We start from the raw sequence: 19,270 nt of genomic DNA, 5'->3' as shown, positions 1-19,270 counted from the left end.
AATACTGTAATTCTGACAACTGTACTTCAGAAGGCAGCACAGAATTAAGCAGTGCCATGTTTTATTAGGGGGAAGAATATTCTTTCTTTAATTTGATTTTACACACTCAGAAGCATCAGCAAATCACAGAACTTCATTTCTGCTACTAGAACAGCACCTATAAAACAGTTGCTGTTCTTAATTCATGTGTCTCAAAACAGTTAGGAACAAACATGCAACAACAACTCAAAGCCTTCCCACTGGAAAAGCATATATGTGTTTGGGTTAGCAAGCACACAATTAAATTCTAGAATACACTGCAGCTCATTATAAATCCACTCTGTCAGGCACAAAACATTTCATTCCAGAACTGTCTCTCCACTTTCCACAACACAGTCCTTACACTCCCCCACGTGGCTGACCACTAAATAACATTTCTTTACCCGGACCCCAAAAACTCGGAAAGAACAACAAAAAGGCAAAGCAGCCCTCAAAACATGGGCAGAGCCATAGAAAACTGAACTTCTAGCTGAAGCCACTGAGGAGGACAGAACACAACACTTCTCAGTTCTACAAACCACAGGGCCACGGTGCAGGAGTCACAGGCACTGACTACTCTCACAAAACCCTATTTCCCTTCAATCTCTGCCCTCTGCTAATTACTTTGTATCTTCTGAGCACTAAAGAATCACTCCACTGTTCAGAGAGACTCTGTTACCAAATGCAAGATCTTTCAATAAAATGCATTTTATACAACCTCAGGCCATTAAAGATCTCAGTGGGATTTAACTGAAAAATGACATTCCGTTGATGCACATTAACCCTTTTTAAAAACTAAAATGTGTTATCCTTTCCCTCAAAATGTTCATTAGTGGACATAGTAGCCAAAATTAATCCCTTAATTTAAATGCACATAACCCAGAAGGTACTGTAAGATATTGCAAGAAATGCAACACCTCCTTGTGAAATTAGTACCTGTCAGAGGGACTGACAGGCAGTGGTGGCAATACTATTTAATCAAAGGCTGGCAGCAGCGGTAGAAGTGGCACAAATTTTCCTTACACTTTCTCCAGCTGGTGGAGCCAGTAGCAGAGCCAAGAATTCCCTTCACTTGTGCTCTTTTCCAGCTCTGCCTGGAAACCCACCAAACTGGGTGGAATATGATAGTCACCCTGTCACAGGTCCTCAGCCACTGAAACCTTACAAATACTTTATCAAATCATATTTTCAGAACCTATAGCTGAACAGCCTAAACCTAGTCGTGTGTTTTCTGGATTTGCAATTACAGTAATACAACTTTAGTTGTAAGTGATCTGAACAGGAGACTTCACATCCTGTAACTCAAACTGTCAAAATACCACTGACAAAACCATGCACATGCATTTAGCATGGCACTAACAAGACAGAACTCAGCACTACACATCCACATTTCACAGACAAGAAGCAAAAGCAAGCAACGTGCATGTTATTCACACTTGGAAAAATACTTGGAAAAATCCAAGTATTTCCTTTCTGAAGCCTGTTTTATAGTTTACATACAACTGCTTGACTCTTCAGCCTAAGGGAATCAACATAACTACATACATATTTTAGAACACTCAGCTTTTCTTCAGCCAAGAACTAACCCAAAGGAATACCAACACACCTGTAGAAATCACTCTCTGGGTCACTGTGCCTCAGCTGAAATGGCATTTTGGGGGTTTTGCTATCCAGAGGAAGCAGGTCATCAGGGAGAGGTGGGGAGGCCGGACAAGATGGCAGAGGCTCATTCTCTTCGGTTTTTATGCCCTCTGCTTGCTGCTGGTTTTGAGCCTGAGCCGCGGCGATGAGGCTGCGCAGGCGCCGGTTGTGCTGGATGAGCTGGATGGTGTGAATGGTGAGGCTGCAGGGCTCGGAGGGGATGTCCAGCATGGTGGTGGGACGGGGCTTGTTGGCAGACGGCTGGTGCAGCGGAGGATCCTGGACTTCCACAGTGCGGAACTCACGCTGCAGCAGGTCAAAGGAGCTGCGGTTGGCCTGGTTGGAGGAAACCGGGATCTCGCCCCAGTACCGCAGCATTTTTGCATAGGTCACCTGTGGTGCTCAGGACCCAGAAGAAGGCTACCAAGTACTGCGGGTACAAAAGGCCCTTGCTGCAGGGAAAAGCACTTTGGGCAGCGACAGACGCCGGGATGACGCCAACTCAAGTCACGGCTGCCAGGCACGCTGTCGCTCAGTGCCTCGCTGAGCAGCGCAGTGTCCTCGACGGCATTAGGTTGCCACTCTGACAGCTAGCAGATCGCATCGCGCCTTTTCCTGAGGGGAGAAGGGGCAGAAACAAACGCACTCGTGAGACGGAAATCTTTCCTGTGTGTAACAAGGGCTGGTATGGGCCCACCTGGGCCTCGCTGAGCGGGACTCGCGGCGTGGAGAAATTCCGGGGGCCGCACTCGACTCGCCCGCCACTCGCCCTCTTTCCCTCCCCGGGCCCGCAGCTGCCCCGCACCCCAGGCCTGCGGCTCGCCCGCCCCCGCCTACCCCTGCGCTCCGCTCCCCGCCCGGCAGCCCCGCCGGAAATGCGTCCCGGTCCGCCACCGAGAGCGGCTCCCCCGCCACCCGCGCTCCTCCGGCCCGGAGGAGGAAAGCGCCCGCCGCTGCCGCCGCCGCCTCGCCCGCCGTCGCCGCCGCCCTCCCTAACTCGTCCCTCGCGCTGCCTCGGGCCGTGCTGGGCGGCGGCGGAGCCGCTCTGCGATCTGCGCCCTGCCCCCGGCACTTCAGCGCCGCGGCGTTCGTCCCCGGAGGTCTCCGTTTAGGGACGGACCTGGGAAGATGGCGGAGGCGGCAGAGGCAATGGAGGCCGAGCCCGCCGAGCCCGCCGCCTTCAAGCGCCCGAGCCGCCCGCTGCCCGCCGCCCCCGGGCCCGGCGACGCGGGGCCCAGCCCGCCGGGAGCTCCCCGCGCGGCGGCCGCCACGCCGCCCGCGCCGCGCTACGAGGAACCGCCGTGGGGCAGCCGCCCGCCCGCCGGCTCCGGGTACGGGCTGGAGGTGCTGAAGGGCGGCGTGGTGTTGGGCTCGGTGCGGCTGGAGGACAGCAGCTGGTTCTTGGTGGGGCGGCTGCCCGGCTGCGCCGTGTCCCTGGAGCACCCCTCGGTGTCTCGGCACCACGCCGTGCTGCAGTACCGCGGCGCTGGCTGCTCCCCCGACGAGCCCAGCGGCGCCGATGCCGCCGGGTTTTACGTGTACGACCTGGGCAGCACCCACGGCACCTTCCTCAACAAGGCGCGGGTGCCGCCCCGCACCTACTGCCGGGTGCGGGTGGGCCACGGGCTGCGCTTCGGGGGCAGCTCCCGCCTCTTCCTCCTGCAGGTGGGTCGGGGTTCGGGCTCGGGCGGCTCCGCAGCGTGTGCGGGGTGGTAAAGGCTGGCCCGGATCAGGCTCAGGAGTTTCCCCGGCTCTGTCGGGTGACCGCCTGGGTGTGGGGCGCTTTGGAAGCAGCCCAGCGCCGTCGTGGTTGTTTGACTGGGAGCAATATTGTGGGTGTCTGCTGCCGGCTCTGAAGTGAGGTGTGGGGATGCGGGTTTCTGCTGATGTGCCGTGAGTGCAAAAGGCATTTCTCACCAACAGTGTTGGAAGGTCTTTCTGACGGTATGATGCCCCAGTGAATAAAGAACTAACATTTCTTTGTGAAAAAGGGGCGTGTTTATTAGTAGGCACTCGGACAGCACATGGTGTTTTGTACATGCACTTCAGAAGCTGCACATTCTCAGGTTCACCTGTGTAGTTCTGATGCGAATTTTTGCCTTTAGCCTTTTAATTACAGCTATATGTGAGATGGATCTGACTGCAAGTACACAATAATGCTTATTTCTCCCTGCCCTTCTTTTGAAAATGCCATTAAAACTAATATATTTTGGAATGCAAACCATAACTAGTGGTCAAATAATTCCACTTTTTGAAGAGCAGTGTAATGATGTGCCTGTGTTATTATATGTAACCAGCATATTTCCTGCTGGAAATACGTGGTTGGGGTTTTTTAAAAACACTTTTGCTGACTTTCTGTTTTGACTTAGGGACCCAAAGAGGACCAGGAGTCCGAGTCAGAACTAACTGTGACTGAACTGAAGGCACTACGCAAGCAGCAGCAAGCAAAATTAGAAAGGACAATGTTGGGAGAGGACTCCGATGAGGAAGATGAGAAAGAGGAGAGAAATGAAAGGAGTCAGAATAGTGATCTGAGCTGCTCATGGGGCATGGGTAAGTGATGATGTATGGATTAGCTGATATGCAGTCTGTAAGCCTGTTTTCACTGAATATTAGGGTTAAAATTCCACCTGGCTGCCAAGAGTCACAATCCAGTCCAAGTTTTTGAGTACAAATTAATCCTTTTGCTGTTAAAAAGGGTATGTGACAAGCTAACATCCAGTGAGCTTCTTTTAAACAGGAGGAGGTACCTATACCTATAAAAGGCCATAAAACTTAAAGCTTAATTAATGCTCTTTGGTTTGCTCCTGTGATGATGTCCACACTTTTGCCCAAGAGGTGAAATTTAACTGCTTGAGACTTCTATGCAGTATAGCTGTCTTTACATTTAAACAGGAAGTCCACATATTACAGCTAGTTAAATTATAATTGATGAGCTTTTTGCAACAAAGCGAGTTGGGTTTTTTTGAGTGAAAATGTATAAGCTCATAAACCTTTGAAAGTACTGAAACTGACATTGATCTGCAAAACTGAATCATGTTGGAGTAACAAAAAGCAAAAAAACTGGTTTTTGGATTGGGTACAGAAATAATGAAGTTGAGGGAAGTAATTTTGTGGCCTGGCTGCTACTTATTTCAAACTAATGAAAGTTGAAATAGGCTGATGTTCTCTTTCTCATGTTTCACAGGGTTTTTTTGGACTTTATATGTTTTCCAGGTGAGGATGCTGAGGAGGATGAGGTTGAAGAAAACCCTATTGCTGTTGATTTTCAGGATGTTCAAGATGCCTTTTATATGAAAGACCCTAGAAAGGCCTTGCAGGGCTTTTTTGATAGAGAAGGTATTTATTTCCTTTTTTTTTAAATTAAATGTGATTTTTTTTTTACTTAGCGAAGTGTTACTTTGTTGTTTATGTTTCAGGGGGATTGAAGGCGCCATGTGGGAGCAAAACTTTTCTGTTACATTTTTTGTTTCGTCAGGTTTTGGTGGGGATTTGTGATGGTTTGTTTTGGTTTTTTTTTAATTAAAACTTGGCCCACCATTGTATGTCTGAGTCTTAGTTACTAATTCCTAAACTGCAGTGAGCAGCTTGTATTCTGGAATATTCTTCAGTTTGTATCCTCTGGAGAGACACTCAAACTTCACCCATGCTTTGAAGCCATGCAGAAAAATCAAAACCCCTCAATTTCCAGTCTGTTTGCTTTGGAGATTGCTGTAATTGTGTATAACTGTAAAATGGGAAAATCTAAAAAAGACAAAAGGCAATAATTAAGTGGTCTAAACTTTGAGTGGTTGCTAGTGAAACTTAAAGAATATTCACTTACTTGTTGAAGTGAAAAAGCAACCTCCAAGACAAACAGTACCTGTGAATTCAGATTGCAAACTGTTGTTGCGTCAGCGTCGTTTACTTTAATACATGCAGAGGCAAGATTGGTTTTTTCCTTTGAATTACGTGTTCCTAAACAGGCTACTTAGAGATTTTTTGTTCTGAAAAAGCCTTGATTTTGAAGAAAAAAAAAAAAAAAGAAAAAACAGCATAAGTAAATCAAAATCATGGTATGTAAAAAGAGCTTGTTATCCCTTTTGTTTAGAAGAATGTCCCATGACATTCTTCTCTGCTGCAAAGATTATTCCTGCTTATTTCAATTTTCTTTTCTTCTCTAGGAGAAGAGTTAGAATATGAGTATGATGATCGTGGGCACAACAGCTGGCTATGCAGGATCAAGTATGTACATCTCCATTCCTTTGGTACATGGAAGTTGACTGTTTTTGAATTTGCAAACAGAAGTTGAAGGAATTACTTGTTGTATCACACTTGGCAAAGAAGCCAGCTGAATTTAGACTTGAGCCCTGACACTGAGACAGAAGTTCAAGGATCAATGGCTAGTTCAGTGTCTGTGCTCCTTTTTTCTTCTGACAGAATTTGGTTTTCCTAGGGGGTGAAAGCTGAGAAAGCAAGAGTCTAGGTTCTTTCAGCTCCCCTTGTTTTGAGCAGTATGTGAAATAGAAATACAAGAGAAGAAACTAGGAAACAATCTCTTTCAATTCCTATTGAGAAAGATCAAAAAACCCCAAACTTAATTCTACTGTGTGCCTGACTTTGGTTCCTGTATGGTATATGACAGTTTTTGAGGGCTTCCTGCTAGAGGCCACTAATGTAATTCTTTTATAAGACAAGAGGAGGTGAGGTGGAAATTAAGTCAACAAGTCTCAACATGGTAGTGATTGTACTGTTTAAAAATCCTTTTCTTCATCATGGAAACTATTTGTTATTCATGTTGTATGGATGCAAAATACCTGTACATAAAATGATTCAGGGATTGACATTTAACATTTAACTTCCTGTATTTCTAATAGAATAAATAGAGGAAATATTATTGTTTGGACCAGTGAAATACAAATTGACTTGCATGATTAGGAAATCATGCCTGTGTTTTGATTGGTTCTGTGTGAAATGAAAATTGGAAAAATTTAACACAAAAAAAGATTAAAATGAAATGGCAATGCCATTGTAAAATATCTGAATAGCATCCCTGAAAAGCTGAGCTGTATCTGAGCTGTTCTCTGATCTTCAAACTGAACAGGTTGCCTGTGGATGATGCATCAGGGAAGCAGCTGGTGGCAGAGGTTCTCCATTCAGGAAAAAAGAAGGAAGCAATGATACAGTGTGCACTGGAAGCTTGCAGGCTGCTGGATGCTCGAGGAGTACTGAGGCAAGAAGCAGGTGAATAAGTGTGCTCATTCTAAATGCCCTAAATTAGGAATTTGAGATTGCTATCTTGAATTTGCTTTATTGCTGAGGGATATGCAAGTATTTTGTTTCTTGCCTTCTCCTGTGCCTTTCTCAGTATCCCGAAAAAGGAAATCAAAGAACTGGGAAGATGAGGATTTCTATGACAGCGATGATGACACCTTCCTCGATCGAACTGGTGCTGTGGAAAAGAAACGACTGAACAGAATGAAGAAAGCTGGTAAAATAGAAGAAAAACCAGAGACTTATGACTCCTTGGTAAGAACAATTGTTATGACATGTCAGGGTTACTCTCTCATGCCTGTATTATATTATGACTAAGAAGAAATCTTAGTGGCTCGTGGCAGTGGAATGAAGGAAATGCCAGAACAGGATACTTTTAAATTAGTTCTAAATAATTGGAAAATAATTCCAAGCTTTTAAGTCCACAGGACACATCCCAAAGAAATATCTTATTTTCTTCCAAGGAATAAGAGTCCTGGATTGACAGGCATATGACAAACAATAAATCCTACAAAGACAGTAGGTTGTGAGGGATAGGAAGGGTTGGAGGGTTCAGTGGTGGTATAACACTGCTGCAGAAGAATTATGCATACTGTCATGTTTCAGAAATGGTTTAAATAATTTTCCACGTCAAAAAATGACTAAGTTGTTTAGGAAGAATCTAGACTTCTAATTTTTTCAGCCCAGGAAGTCCCGGTCAAAGCTCAGTAGTAGGAGAGTGGAAGTAATGTGATAGGATACTTGAGTAACTGTTAAAATGTGATTTTTAACAAGATAAGATCTTCTAAGCATGTTGTTCTCTCATAGGTCACAAAGCTAAAAGAAGCAGAAAATGAGCTTTCTGAAATAACAGAGAAGCTGAAGGTTTCAGGGAAAGGTAAGGCATGAAGTTTATTCGATCACAGTGCTTTCCATTAAGAATAACTCAGAGATGAAAATTATCTTAGAAATTTCTCTTTTCAGAGGTTTGGGGTTTTTTTTTCAGTGTCCACTTTTCACAAAGGGATAGGAACATTTGCAGGTCACTGAGTTAGCTTGAGAGAATTCTTACAGTCTTCATCCAGTAGTTTATTTACTCTGTTTATAGTCACTTGCTAATGAATGCAGCTTTTTCCAAAGCAAGCAGTTCTAAGTACAAGTAAGGTGGCAAGTGTACAAGCTCCTGGAAGGGTGAATATTATTACTGTTTATCTGCCCATATTGCTGAAAGTGACCCAATTTGAGGATCACTGTTTTTTCCACTCCCTTAAAAAACATTTGTAAGGGTGGAGGAAAGAACTCACAGAAAAGGTAATATATTTCACTTCTCTTGTTATAAACATGCTGTGTAATGGAAAGGTGGGAAGTGAGAAATGTGGAGACAAAGCAGTTGACTCTTTGCCCATATGTTCAGTGAACATGCCAGTATGGGAGAGTGCCATTCAGGCTCTAGGTTTATGCCTTTGTTTCTAAAGGCAGAGCCTTTCCAGACCAGTGATGGTATCTGTAAGTGAGTTATGTTTAAAAGCAAACTGTACCAATGGCTGCATTTTGCTTTCTCTTACTGATAATGGCTCATGGAGAAAAAGGAATGTGGGAAGGAAATGTGTTTAGGCTGGTTGTTCACACAAAAGCCCTACTGGCAGAGTTGGCATTAATAAAGGCTGCACCATGAGTTTGTCAGAAGTTTCTCTCCAAGAAGCCTAGCAGCAGTGTGACAGCTGGGCTATCTTCTGTGCATTACATGGCTGTGTTTCTTTCTAGTTATTCAGCTTCCACCAAAACTCATTTATATCAACATCTTTGTTGGTGATTGATTATACCAGATCCCTGTTCAAAAACCAGTACCATTCCACCAAACATACAAACTGATGTTCTGTGTGTTTGAAGGAATTGTTTTCAGCCTTATACTTTTGATAAGTAATAAGCAATTGACCAGAAAAATAAGCTAATGCTTAGATTGTCTGAGAGGTAATTCCAAGGTCTCATATCTTCTGATACCTTTGCTTCTACTGATACTGTTTCTCAACAAGACTGTTGAATTACATTGTAGTAGATACTGGGTGAAGAGAGTCAGTTCATTTTTATACTTCTGCTAACACCATATAATGCTGTAGGCCCCTTCCCTACCAAAACCTGGTCATGCAATCCCAATACACGTGGTTTTGTAAGTTGCAGGTGGTTACACAGCTAGGTTAGAGCCTTGGAAAAAGTGCAGTCTTGGTAGTTACTGAAGCACAGAGTCATTCAGTCTTGGATGGGAATTCCCAGAACTAGACCAGGGTAAAGCAAACATACCAAATATTGCATCAATCAGCTGGTTTGCTTGGTTTTCTCTTATTTGAATGCTTTAGGTTAATCACAGATGTTGAGAAAGCCAGGAGCAGGGTTATTGACCATGGAACATTTGTAGCAATATCATGACCTGTCCAGCAAAACTCCTGCATTACATTCAGTTCTGAAACCTCAATGCAGTTTTGTTTGCTCTAAATGATTGTTTGGAGCCTGAAGACAAGAGTGTAGAGACACCAATGAATGAATGACAGGCTAAATTGCTACACCTCTTACCAAGCACTTGGAGAAATTAGGTAGTTGCCTAAAAAAGTCTCAGTAGAAGTTCACAAATTGTTCCCTGGGGTTCTTCAGAACTAATTACTGGTGGACTGACTCGGTATCACTCATTCACTGATGCTGCTGAATGCAGATCAAATATGTGGAGCTCTTCAGTCTCATCTTTGGTTGCCTCTTCAGGAAAAATATCAATAAGTTGATGGTGCAGTAAATAGCCCTGTAGCTTTTTCTCACTGGGATATAAAGTATAATAGACATGATTGATTCACCTCCTAGTAATGTCAGATTTTAATTCAATAGTGTAGAAAACTGCTGCAACAGATAAGGAATGCTAACTGTAACCCTGCAAGCTGAGCTGGCTGGTATTAGGCACTGTTGGTGGAATTGAGCAGAGAATCCAATTTGCAAGCAGGGGTGATCCAACTCCCTGAGCATCACTCACTGACTGAAGCACTTACACCACTCTGCAGTGCAGCAGTGAGCTCTGGATTTAATTGTGGAGCTTTAATTGTTCTGAAGAATATCACTACTCACTAAACCACATCTTTGTAATTTGATGTTTAAATCAAATTACCATTCTGCTCAGCTCCTGCCTGCAAGAAGGTTTAGACATTGTTAACAATACCTTCTCATTGTTGGTTTTTATCTTAGTTCATATAAATAGTTGTGATGAGAAGAAAGAGTATTTCTATAAGAATTTCTTTTATGACATGTTTTGTCATCATTTATGCTTGCATGGAGGTGGATGCTACAACTGTTTCTTATCTTTTGAAGCCTATTAATTCTGTATATCTTTGAACAGTTACTGATAAGGGTTTCATGTATTTTCAAATGGTAAACTCTGTTTTGTTTTACATCAGAAATATCCTTTTCAATTGAATCTATTTATAAGCATGAGTCTTATTAGACTTTCCTCTAATTATTTAAGTCTTGTAAAACTGCTCAAATATGTACCCTTTAGAATAACTTGATCTGTTTTATTTTTATGCATTTAAAATTTCAAGTGCTACTTAATTATCTCAAGCTGAACTGAAAATAACTCACTGATCAAACAATTACGCTTGTGCATATATACAAAAACACTTATAAGGCAGAAAATATATATTGAATTTGCCACTTTTCACTGAATATTAAAAGGCAGAAAACTGTCTGTCAAAATACTTGTTAAAATTATGGCAAGAACATTTTTCTTTGTTTGCCTCCAGGTTATTTTTGAATACCATATAACAACTTCTGAAATACTGTTCAAGCCACAGAAAGGCATTTTTCTGGATCTTTTTGTTTGGTTACTTTAAATTCAGGTATTAGAAGAGGGTTTTTTTTTTCCTAACTCATTAGAGATTTAGTTTTACTTCCTGAGTTTTATTTTAATAAGTCAAGTATGCATAATATTGTAAATATTTTGAAATTAGGTGGAGTAGAAAGACTGTCATTACTCTTTTCAAGTTCAAAGCAGTTTTCTTGCAGAAAATCTAGTCAAAATAAAGGTACATTCTGTGTGATTGGCCTAATGCGTGAAATTTGGTTTGTATGAACTCTTTCAGGAGAACAAGGCAGCACTGATTGATTTTGAACTTTACAAATGTTATGACATAAACATCGCAGGAACATCAAAATCTGATTCCCTATGCAGTGGTGTAGGTTTTCATGTGACTGGGATTAGTTTAGTTTGTGACTATAAAAAAATCTCTAAGCCACTTTTTTAGGGAGAGCAGATATAGAAGTGAGATGAACAACCAGGAATAGCACTCACAAAGAAACATTCCATTTCAAGAGAGGGTTTTTTAGGTAAGTGAATTAAAGTTTACTTTCAGGCTTTTGTTAGGAGAAATGCTTTCATCTCTCCAGGTCTAACAACCTCCATTATTTCACAATTCAACAGAATCTCAGAGGGAGGATAGTTGTTCTCATGTTCCTCATTCTCCAAAGGCAGGACCTGATGATTACAGTTATGTCACCACCATAACATTATATATCTTCCCTTTATCTTGCCCAGCTCAGTCCCATCCAGCAGCTCAGGATTCTTTGGATGAGTTCATGACTGAAATGAAATCAGGATGCACGTTGGACAGCGTGGCACGAAAGAAGCTTCACTTGCGGTCGTTTGAACTGAAGAAAGAGCAGCAGAGACTGAAAGGGTTGATAAAGCTTGTCAAGCCCACAGAACTGCCTGAGCTGAAGCCCCAGTAAGTCTTGGTGAAAACATAAAGCAAGTACTTTTCCCTTTATTCTTATCCATGGGCAGTTGTGCAAGCCCAGTAAACAGGCAGCTTTCCAATCACAAAAGCAGGACAGCCTTCCAAACTACCTGGCTCAGCTCTTTAAGGAGCTGCTGTGCCTCTGGGCTACAGCAGCATCTGTGGCTGAGGGAAATGCACAGCACTGGAGTGAGACCAGCCCAAGCTGGCAGGATGACAGGGGTAAGGGACTGGAAGCAGACTGTTAGCTTTTTAATTTTTTTCCCATGTGCATCCAAAAGGAGGTGAAGAATTCTTCAGATACTATGTACAACATGAAACCCACTTTCACTCTGTGAAATGCATTTGGAAGTCAAGTGTAGTGGCTGTTCAGCTACTGCCTAGCAGCACCACTGCAGTTTGAGAGGGTGTGTGCTGGGTTCATTTACTAGTGGCAGCTTGATTAGAGGTTAATTAACTAATTCATTTAAATTAATGTTTGGTCTCCAAGTATGTTTTTATATATAAATTTGTGTGTATGTATGCAGTTGCATTTAAGGGAGTCTGTGTGATACAGAGGGTTTTTCCCTTGTTCATTTATTTTTTGCTTCCTATTATGCCATGTGTCTGAATCCTACAATATATATATATAGGATGGAGGAGTCATCTCCTGCAGCATCCTCCTATCCTCCTTGGGTGCTGCAAGTGGGAGAGAAATAAAAGGATTTTTATATATCCACTTCTCATAGGCAGACCTTTTTTTTTTTCTTTTTTTTTTTTTTGCATTTGTATATATAAGATTTGCTTGATACTTTTATACTGTTTCCCTTTCTGTCCGATTTTTATTAGAGGTGGGAGTTACAGTCTGAATGCAGAGAACAAGCCTAAAAAGATGAACCTGCCTCTCTTTGGTGCAATGAAAGGGGGGAGCAAATTCAAACTGAAAACTGGAAGCCTAGGGGTAAGTTGGACTTGCAGGTGTTGCAGGTCAGTGGCTGTTTGTGGGACCACCTTCTCAGGCTGTGGGGGCTGTAGGTGGCAACTGTCTTCTAACATGCATGGAAACAGCATGGAGGTGCAGCCTGTGGCAGTGGAAGGTGCATGGGCAGCGGGCAGGGGCTGTTGGATGTCGTTTGCTGCCAGCAGTTGCCATTCCATGTCTTTACAGCCAGTTTCCTGGGGCACAGCTGTGGTCAAAAGGCAGTGGATCAAGAGAGGCAGCCTGGGGACATGAGGCTGAAGCAATGCTCTGCCTCAGCAGCTAGTCCTTTTCTTGTTTTTCTGCATCTTCACAGCCAAGATCATATCCATGATTGATGCAGTTTCCAGTGTCCCTCTTACAAAAAGAGGGACACTGGGACACTGTTATGGACTGGACATGTTTTTTCATCTTCCATCTCTACTAATAACTTTTCCTTAAACCCTAACTATTTGTCATCCTGAGAGTGCTTCCTTGCCAGCTGTCTCTGACAGTGGTGTGTGTGCTTTCTCCTGTAATGAGTATCTGTGACATCTGCCTCTGTCTTGGTGCTGATGCCCAAGTCTTTGTCTTGCAGAAGCTGCCTGTTAAGCGTCCAGACATCCCTGAAAGCTTGTTAAAAACAAAAGATGATGGACCGGAGGAGGAGGAGGAGGAGGAGGAGGAGGAGGAGGAGGAAGAAGAAATGGAAGAGCAGCAAGAAGCAGATGCAGTAAACAGCAGAGTGTCAAATCTGGAAATGAAGATGACAAAAGAGAAAGAAACAGGGAAAGAAACTCATGCTCCTGATGGCTCCCCTTGCAGTAACAAAAATCTAGAATCCCATCAGGATGGTAAACCATTGTTTCTGATTTTTCTAGTAAGGAAGATGAGTCTGTTACTGATGAACTTTTAAGAGCTATGTGAATCAAATGTTTGAGTCACAGGTATTCCAGCCTATTTATTTTCCATGGATTTGTTTGCCATGAGTCCAGAGTCCATGTGGCAGCAGCTGAGTTTCACATGGTTCTAGGTGAAACTCTGCTTGGCAGTCAGTTTTTCTTGCTTTTTGGTGAAATAGAACAAATCTCCTGGATGTCAGGAAGTCCTGTTTTGATAAGTCCTGTTTCCATTAAATTGATTGTCCAAATGAAAACAACTGCAATGTTTTGTTGGCAGTAAAAGTGACATAATAGGAGAACAAATGTCTGTGCAAAACTTCTGATCCATTTGTGAGGAGGAAAAACAATTTCAAAAGTGGTAATGGAAAGGTACCTTTGAGGTATCTCCAATCCCTCCCTTCCTGTATCGGCCTGATGCATTTGAAAACTCAGTAATGATTTCTCAGTGAACAATATGTTTGATAACAGAAAGCTAGTTCTAGCTTTTTGGCTTAATACTGGACATGTTGCTGCAGAAAAGTGCTTTAAGAGATCACAGAATTTTCTTTATTGTATTGCAATGGTCTTGGTGGATGAAATAATTTGGAAGGCTTTTGAGAGAAAAGTTCTTCCTGAGACAAATGTAGCAAAGAGTTTTGTGCTTGGTCTCAGGGATGCACTCGGCTCTTAAGAGTCACTGCAGTGCCTCTAAGCTCTTCCTTTCTTGTGTTACAGGGGTTGATTCTCTGCCTGAGCCAAAGGTACTGAGGAATGAATCTCAGATGGGACCCTCACAAGAGAAATCCCAAGGTGAACAGTACAATACAGATTATTTTGTAATAGCATGTCGGTTTAGAAACTGACTGAAGGACTTATTACCTTATGTGGGTCAAAGGAAATTGAGCCTAATCTAGAGCCTAAAGAATCTAGAGCTTAAATGAAAGATTGTGTTTTGCTTGGGAAGTGGTAAGGGTGTGGTAAAGACTGAGCCCTTCCGCTATGTTACAGCTGTCCTTGCTTTTCACAGTCATTAATTGTTTAGAGTTTTTTTCTTCCAAAAAAAGCAGTGTGAGAAGAATAATTAATTTAAGAGACTATGATGATGCTTTTTCCTCTGTTATTCTTTTGCACTAGTTCATAACACTACAGAAGGACAAAACTTTCTTTTAGAGAGTGACAAATGCTACCTAACATTAGGTAATAATCTGCTGGTGACCTTGATGATGCCTCTTCCTGTATGCACAAAAAATCAGATCTTGAAAATGAAGAATGTTGGGTGTACATGGAGGAGATTTTTATGACCTTTCTATTTTTTTGTAACTCAGACTCCTTAGAATCTGTCCTTATCATCTTACCCATAGAGAGCCATGAGAGTATCAGTATTTCAAGTACTAAGTGGCAGAAAACCAAGGAATTCTTTTCACCCATCAGCTCTAAAGTTTGGTGTTTGTTTTTTAAAAAAGCGAATCGATCCTGCACATTTCCTGCTCCTCTCTTTCTATATCAATCACTGCAGTGTTTACAGATAGTGTCTTTTAGAAAATAAACATCTGCCATTAACTAAAGTTAATATTACAGAATCACTAATAGAGGATCTTGCTAAACTACATTCAATTGCATGACTGACAGTGTATTTAACCTAAATTAAATCTAGGAAAAACAATAAGATGTTCAGCAGTATTATTCTCAAGTAATTGTGGTGCAGTGAGATATCTTGGATTTCCTTTTGGATGTATTAATTTTTATGTGAACTTCCTATAAGCCTATATCTTAGAATTGGTCATTTGTGCTGTGTCGTAAAAATTCTGCTTTCTTTCCAGCATCCAAGGTAGTAAATAAGGAACCTGAAGAGACATCTGAGAAAGTTAAGAAAATCAATAGCTCAAGCAAGGTCAGTTACAACACCCTGACTCCTGCAGCTGAAAAGGAATTAATTTCTAGGCTCTTTTTTAGTGAAATAGTAATAAGTTGATGGAGTCTAACTTGGTGATAGCAGTGCTTCTCTGCTGACTAAGACCCAAATGTGGAACTGTACGCTGCCATTGAACACCGATTTTGGGGGCTCTGATGAAAAGGTAAAACACAGCATTTCAGGCATGCTAGAGGCTCTCTGGTCAATCACAAAAGTTACTTTTTCACCTTTTCACTTGGCAGTTACTGATTGCTGCTTCTTCTGTATCACAAGTGTTGTAGAACATAGGTGCTCTCCAGGCTTTGGAGTGTCAATGGTGCTCTCCAGGCTTTCCTTGGAGAGTAGCCTGGGAAATACATATTGGCTGACACAGAACATGCTGTACTAAAGCTGCAGTCTGTGTCAAACCTTATCCTTCTCTGTAGCATGTGAAAGAGATGAGTTTGAAAGATTAATGTCTTTTGCAACCAAGTTATCACTAAATTTGAGTGGTTGTACCAGATAATGTTTCTCCTGTGCATAAGATTAGTATTAAAATGTAAATTATATGAGCTTTGCACATTTTGGGACTCAGTCAGTTGTTGCCTTCCTGAAGCTGGAAAGGATCTTCTCTGACAGCCTAATGATTATTATGATGCTCTTCCCTTCAGAGGGCATCCCACCCTTCTGCTGACTTGCTGACTGTACTTGGTGAAGTATGAGTTCTGACCACTGGCACAGTTTCTTTGTGGGGACCGTCTAATTTTAGCCCTGCAGCACTTACTGAACCTCAGATCCCTGCATCCTGTGTGTGCTGACTGCTGCTTTGTTAGTCCTGGCCAAGGACCCAGAGTAGGGTAGGCACAGTCCTCAGAACTGTCTTTTGTTGCTGGCCTTGCTAAAGATGCTGAAGAAATCAAGAGTTTATTTATACTGGTGAAGCCCAAGTTTTACCACTGTTATGAATATGGGAAGACAAGGCAGTTTTTCATGCTGAGGCAGTCAAGTCAGCACCTCTCATCAGCAGAGAGTTTGCTCTAACACTGAGCATTCTCCAAATGCCAGATGGCTTAGATGTATTCTTTCTCCCATCACAAATCACTTTTTCCACATGCTGTCTCTGCCTTTGGGCTCAGAACTTGTATGGAAAGTATCAACCAGAAGTCAGTTGGGTTTTTTGGGGAGTTTTTTTGTTTGGGTTTTTGAGTTTTTGTTCTTTTTTTTTTTTTTTTTTGTAATATTTCAATAACTTTGAATCATGTAAAACTGGAAAAACAATTTTCAAGTGATTGTTCACAAGCTGTATTTAACAGCTGTACAGCTCTGCAGTCTAATGTTTTGGAAAACATTAGTCTTCTAAACAAAGCTGGTTTAGATGTTATTTTGGGGAAGGAAAGTTATTGAGGGAATGAAAATTTGTTTCAACTCATAACTTTAGACTGTAATGATGCTACAGAGTGATGCAAATCACTGCTGAGTAACTTGGCATTATTTTGAGCTCTTAAGTTTTGCACTCCACAGTTGTATGATTTTTTAACTGCAGTTGTTGAAAACAGAAGTTGTTGAGGAAATGATGCTGATGTGGCAAAAACTAAAAATCTAGGGACAAAAAGATACTGCTGTGTCAATACCTGCCTTGCAAGTGACTTGTTGGTTTGCTTTAACATTTCAAGATGCCAGTGAGACCTGAAAACAATGAGCATTCTTTTCTTTTTGAAAACTAAGTTACCCTTATATAACACCGTAACTTTTATAAGCTCCAGTTTGAAAATCACTTTAAACCCAAAGTTTTCAGTGGTATTCTGCATTGAAATCAGTAAAGCACCTATTGAACATCCTACTCTAAAGCTTTTCCCTGCATAAAGACATCCTATGCCAAATGACATCACCAAACATTAGGATGAAACTGTCCAGAAGTGGACAGGTTCTGTTCTGAGGGGATATTGGACTGGATGACCTCCAGAGGTCCCCTCTAAACAGCATTTTTATTAGTCTGTGACTAATGGAAATGAGCTGCATCTATCTGAGGGTTTGATTTTTCTTCTGTATTAGTTTTCATCCCTGACTCTTGTGGAAATAACCCTCACCTCTGATTATTTGTCTCTGAATTAGTGAGGGATTTAGTGATTGTGACACATTGGTGGAGGGGTACAGCACCTTAAAAAAGCTTTCCTCTCTTTGCAGGTCCAGCAACCTTTTTTTTCCTCACAGTACCCAGATGATGACCCAGACTACTGCATATGGATTCCTCCTGCAGGTATCAACTATTTCCTTACTGGTTTTAGTCTCATAACTCAAGAATCTTCCTAATAAGTCATCAGGATGTCCTTCTAAGTCTTTGAAAAAAAGCTAATTCAGGAATATTTTACTCAGAACCTGATGTTTTATGACATGTTATGCCCCATGTTTGTTGTATGGCCGTGCAAGTCTTGCAGTGAAGTACAGACCATATCTGTAGTAGCTTCAGGGCAATGGAGAGAGACACCTGAAGTTTGTTTTTCAGTTTTGTGACACCTGAGAGAGCTAACTGCATTCATACACGGTGGTTTGATAACCCAGTTGAAAGATTTGCTCAGACTTTCCCTAGGGATAAATGCTCCAGCAATGTCAAAATTCTCAGTTTTCACAGAAGTCTGTGAAATCCCAAAATGCTTCTTTGCAGCTTTTTTCAAAAATCATTGGAATACAAACACTGGGTCAGCTGTTTGGGAGAAGAGTCTTGATAATGCCTTGGTGAAGGCACTGAATAATTTATGCACTCATCCAACATATGTTAAATTTGAATATTTTTTTATCTTTAGTTCCAGGGTGTTTTTAGCTAGGTGAAGTTATTTTTAAACAGGGTAATGAATGTTCATTTTCTCTAAAATAGAAAACTCATTTTTGTGCATTGAGGTTTTCAGAGTAAGTTCAAAGCTTGACCTTCACTTGATAGATTTATTACTGTAATTTTTGTAAGGCTGTTACAAGGTTCTAGAAATAAGAATAAATTTCACTGAAGAAAACTGTAATCTGGTGAATCATCCTTCAGTGAAAAGACTGCACATCTCTGACATATGAATACACAGGAGCAGAATCCTGGGTGCAGTAACTCCAAAGTCTGATCTGGGATAGTTAAGCAAGCTGTGTCCATAAGAGGGAGCTCTGTTTTTTGGCTCTGCCTGGCAATAAATGGTCAAACTTTCCTTCTAAGCTGGCATTAGGACTCCAGAAAAAAACCCAAACAAAACAGCCACACAAACAGGAATACCTGATGTAATCTTAACACTGTTAGTAAAATTGAAATGAATTCTAAGTGTAAATCAAAAGACACGTTGCAATATGCAGTCTGACTTTTTATCCTCTGTGCTTGTATGGCTGGTGCTACCTAGAGACTCTTTCATACAGGGATGCACATTTCTCTTAGGTGAGGGATAAAAGGAATAATGCAACTCTTCATCTTTGTCCATTAGGTCAAAGTGGTGATGGCAAGACTCATCTCAATGAAAAATATGGCTACTAAGCTTCCAGTGCCCCAGAGTTCATCTGAGGCTTGAAGGACTGCTCTGTTTTGGACTCTTTCACTACACATTAAGTGACAGATAAGAAGAGACTTGGATTTTCAGATGCTGTTTAAATTCAAGGGCATCAGCAGCTGCTCTGGCTCTTAGCTTTCCCTGTGTGTTCTCTGTTTGTCTTCCTTTTTTAAAGTAAAAGCCCACACATTCTTCTGCCTCTTCTTTCACTTTTAGCCTTGTTTGTTTGGTTGTTTTTTTTTTTAATTTGGCTTGAAACTGTAAGCTCATTTTTCCTTTTGTAAATAGAAGTAGACAAAAATATTAAAGGAACACACCTCTATATACTTACAGGCTTGATAAAATTTATTCATATTGGGTTTATGCAATTAAAATAAGAAACACTA

General features: G+C 41.7%; 3 protein-coding genes across 4 annotated transcripts in view; 2 read left to right on the top strand and 1 right to left on the bottom strand.

The window, feature by feature from the left end:
- Positions 1-2,915, bottom strand: part of SUPT7L (SPT7 like, STAGA complex subunit gamma) — an 18,222-nt gene extending 15,307 nt beyond the window's left edge. The window contains exons 1-2 of one of the 2 annotated variants that reach the window (XM_050973222.1): positions 2,780-2,915; positions 1,625-2,274 (exon numbers count right to left, since the gene is read on the bottom strand). In XM_050973222.1, coding sequence (XP_050829179.1) covers positions 1,625-2,037 — 413 coding nt within the window. In that variant the 5' untranslated portion in view covers positions 2,038-2,274; positions 2,780-2,915. Of the gene's footprint in view, positions 1-1,624; positions 2,275-2,496; positions 2,755-2,779 lie in introns of those variants that run through there. The other variant, XM_030236152.2, reaches the window with a different exon arrangement.
- On the top strand, positions 2,151-2,771 carry LOC127059340 (WW domain-binding protein 11-like). Its single transcript, XM_050971877.1, has 2 exons — positions 2,151-2,165; positions 2,250-2,771. The coding sequence occupies exons 1-2, from the start codon at positions 2,151-2,153 to the stop codon at positions 2,769-2,771; spliced, it is 537 nt and encodes a 178-aa protein (XP_050827834.1).
- On the top strand, positions 2,787-19,270 carry SLC4A1AP (solute carrier family 4 member 1 adaptor protein). Its single transcript, XM_030236239.2, has 14 exons — positions 2,787-3,324; positions 4,029-4,212; positions 4,876-4,998; positions 5,823-5,883; positions 6,743-6,882; positions 7,007-7,167; positions 7,720-7,789; positions 11,459-11,648; positions 12,489-12,600; positions 13,196-13,451; positions 14,214-14,288; positions 15,299-15,369; positions 17,554-17,626; positions 18,822-19,270. Exons 1-14 carry the CDS (start codon positions 2,788-2,790, stop codon positions 18,869-18,871), a joined length of 2,103 nt encoding a protein of 700 aa, XP_030092099.2. The 5' UTR covers position 2,787; the 3' UTR covers positions 18,872-19,270.

Source organism: Serinus canaria, chromosome 3, assembly GCF_022539315.1.
Source record: "Serinus canaria isolate serCan28SL12 chromosome 3, serCan2020, whole genome shotgun sequence".
NCBI classification, from domain to species: Eukaryota; Metazoa; Chordata; class Aves; order Passeriformes; family Fringillidae; genus Serinus; species Serinus canaria.
The sequence above is the reverse complement of the archived record's forward strand: the minus strand, read 5'-3'. Positions and strand labels throughout refer to the sequence as shown.

What these genes read in the sequence shown, in the direction of transcription:
- SLC4A1AP (XM_030236239.2), top strand. Translation starts at nt 2,788, where the DNA reads ATGGCGGAGGCGGCAGAGGCAATGGAGGCCGAGCCCGCCGAGCCCGCC. An exon ending in TGAAAACTGGAAGCCTAGGG is followed by an intron (nt 12,601 to 13,195) that starts GTAAGTTGGACT and finishes TTTGTCTTGCAG; the next exon opens with AAGCTGCCTGTTAAGCGTCC. An exon ending in CATATGGATTCCTCCTGCAG is followed by an intron (nt 17,627 to 18,821) that starts GTATCAACTATT and finishes TTTGTCCATTAG; the next exon opens with GTCAAAGTGGTGATGGCAAG.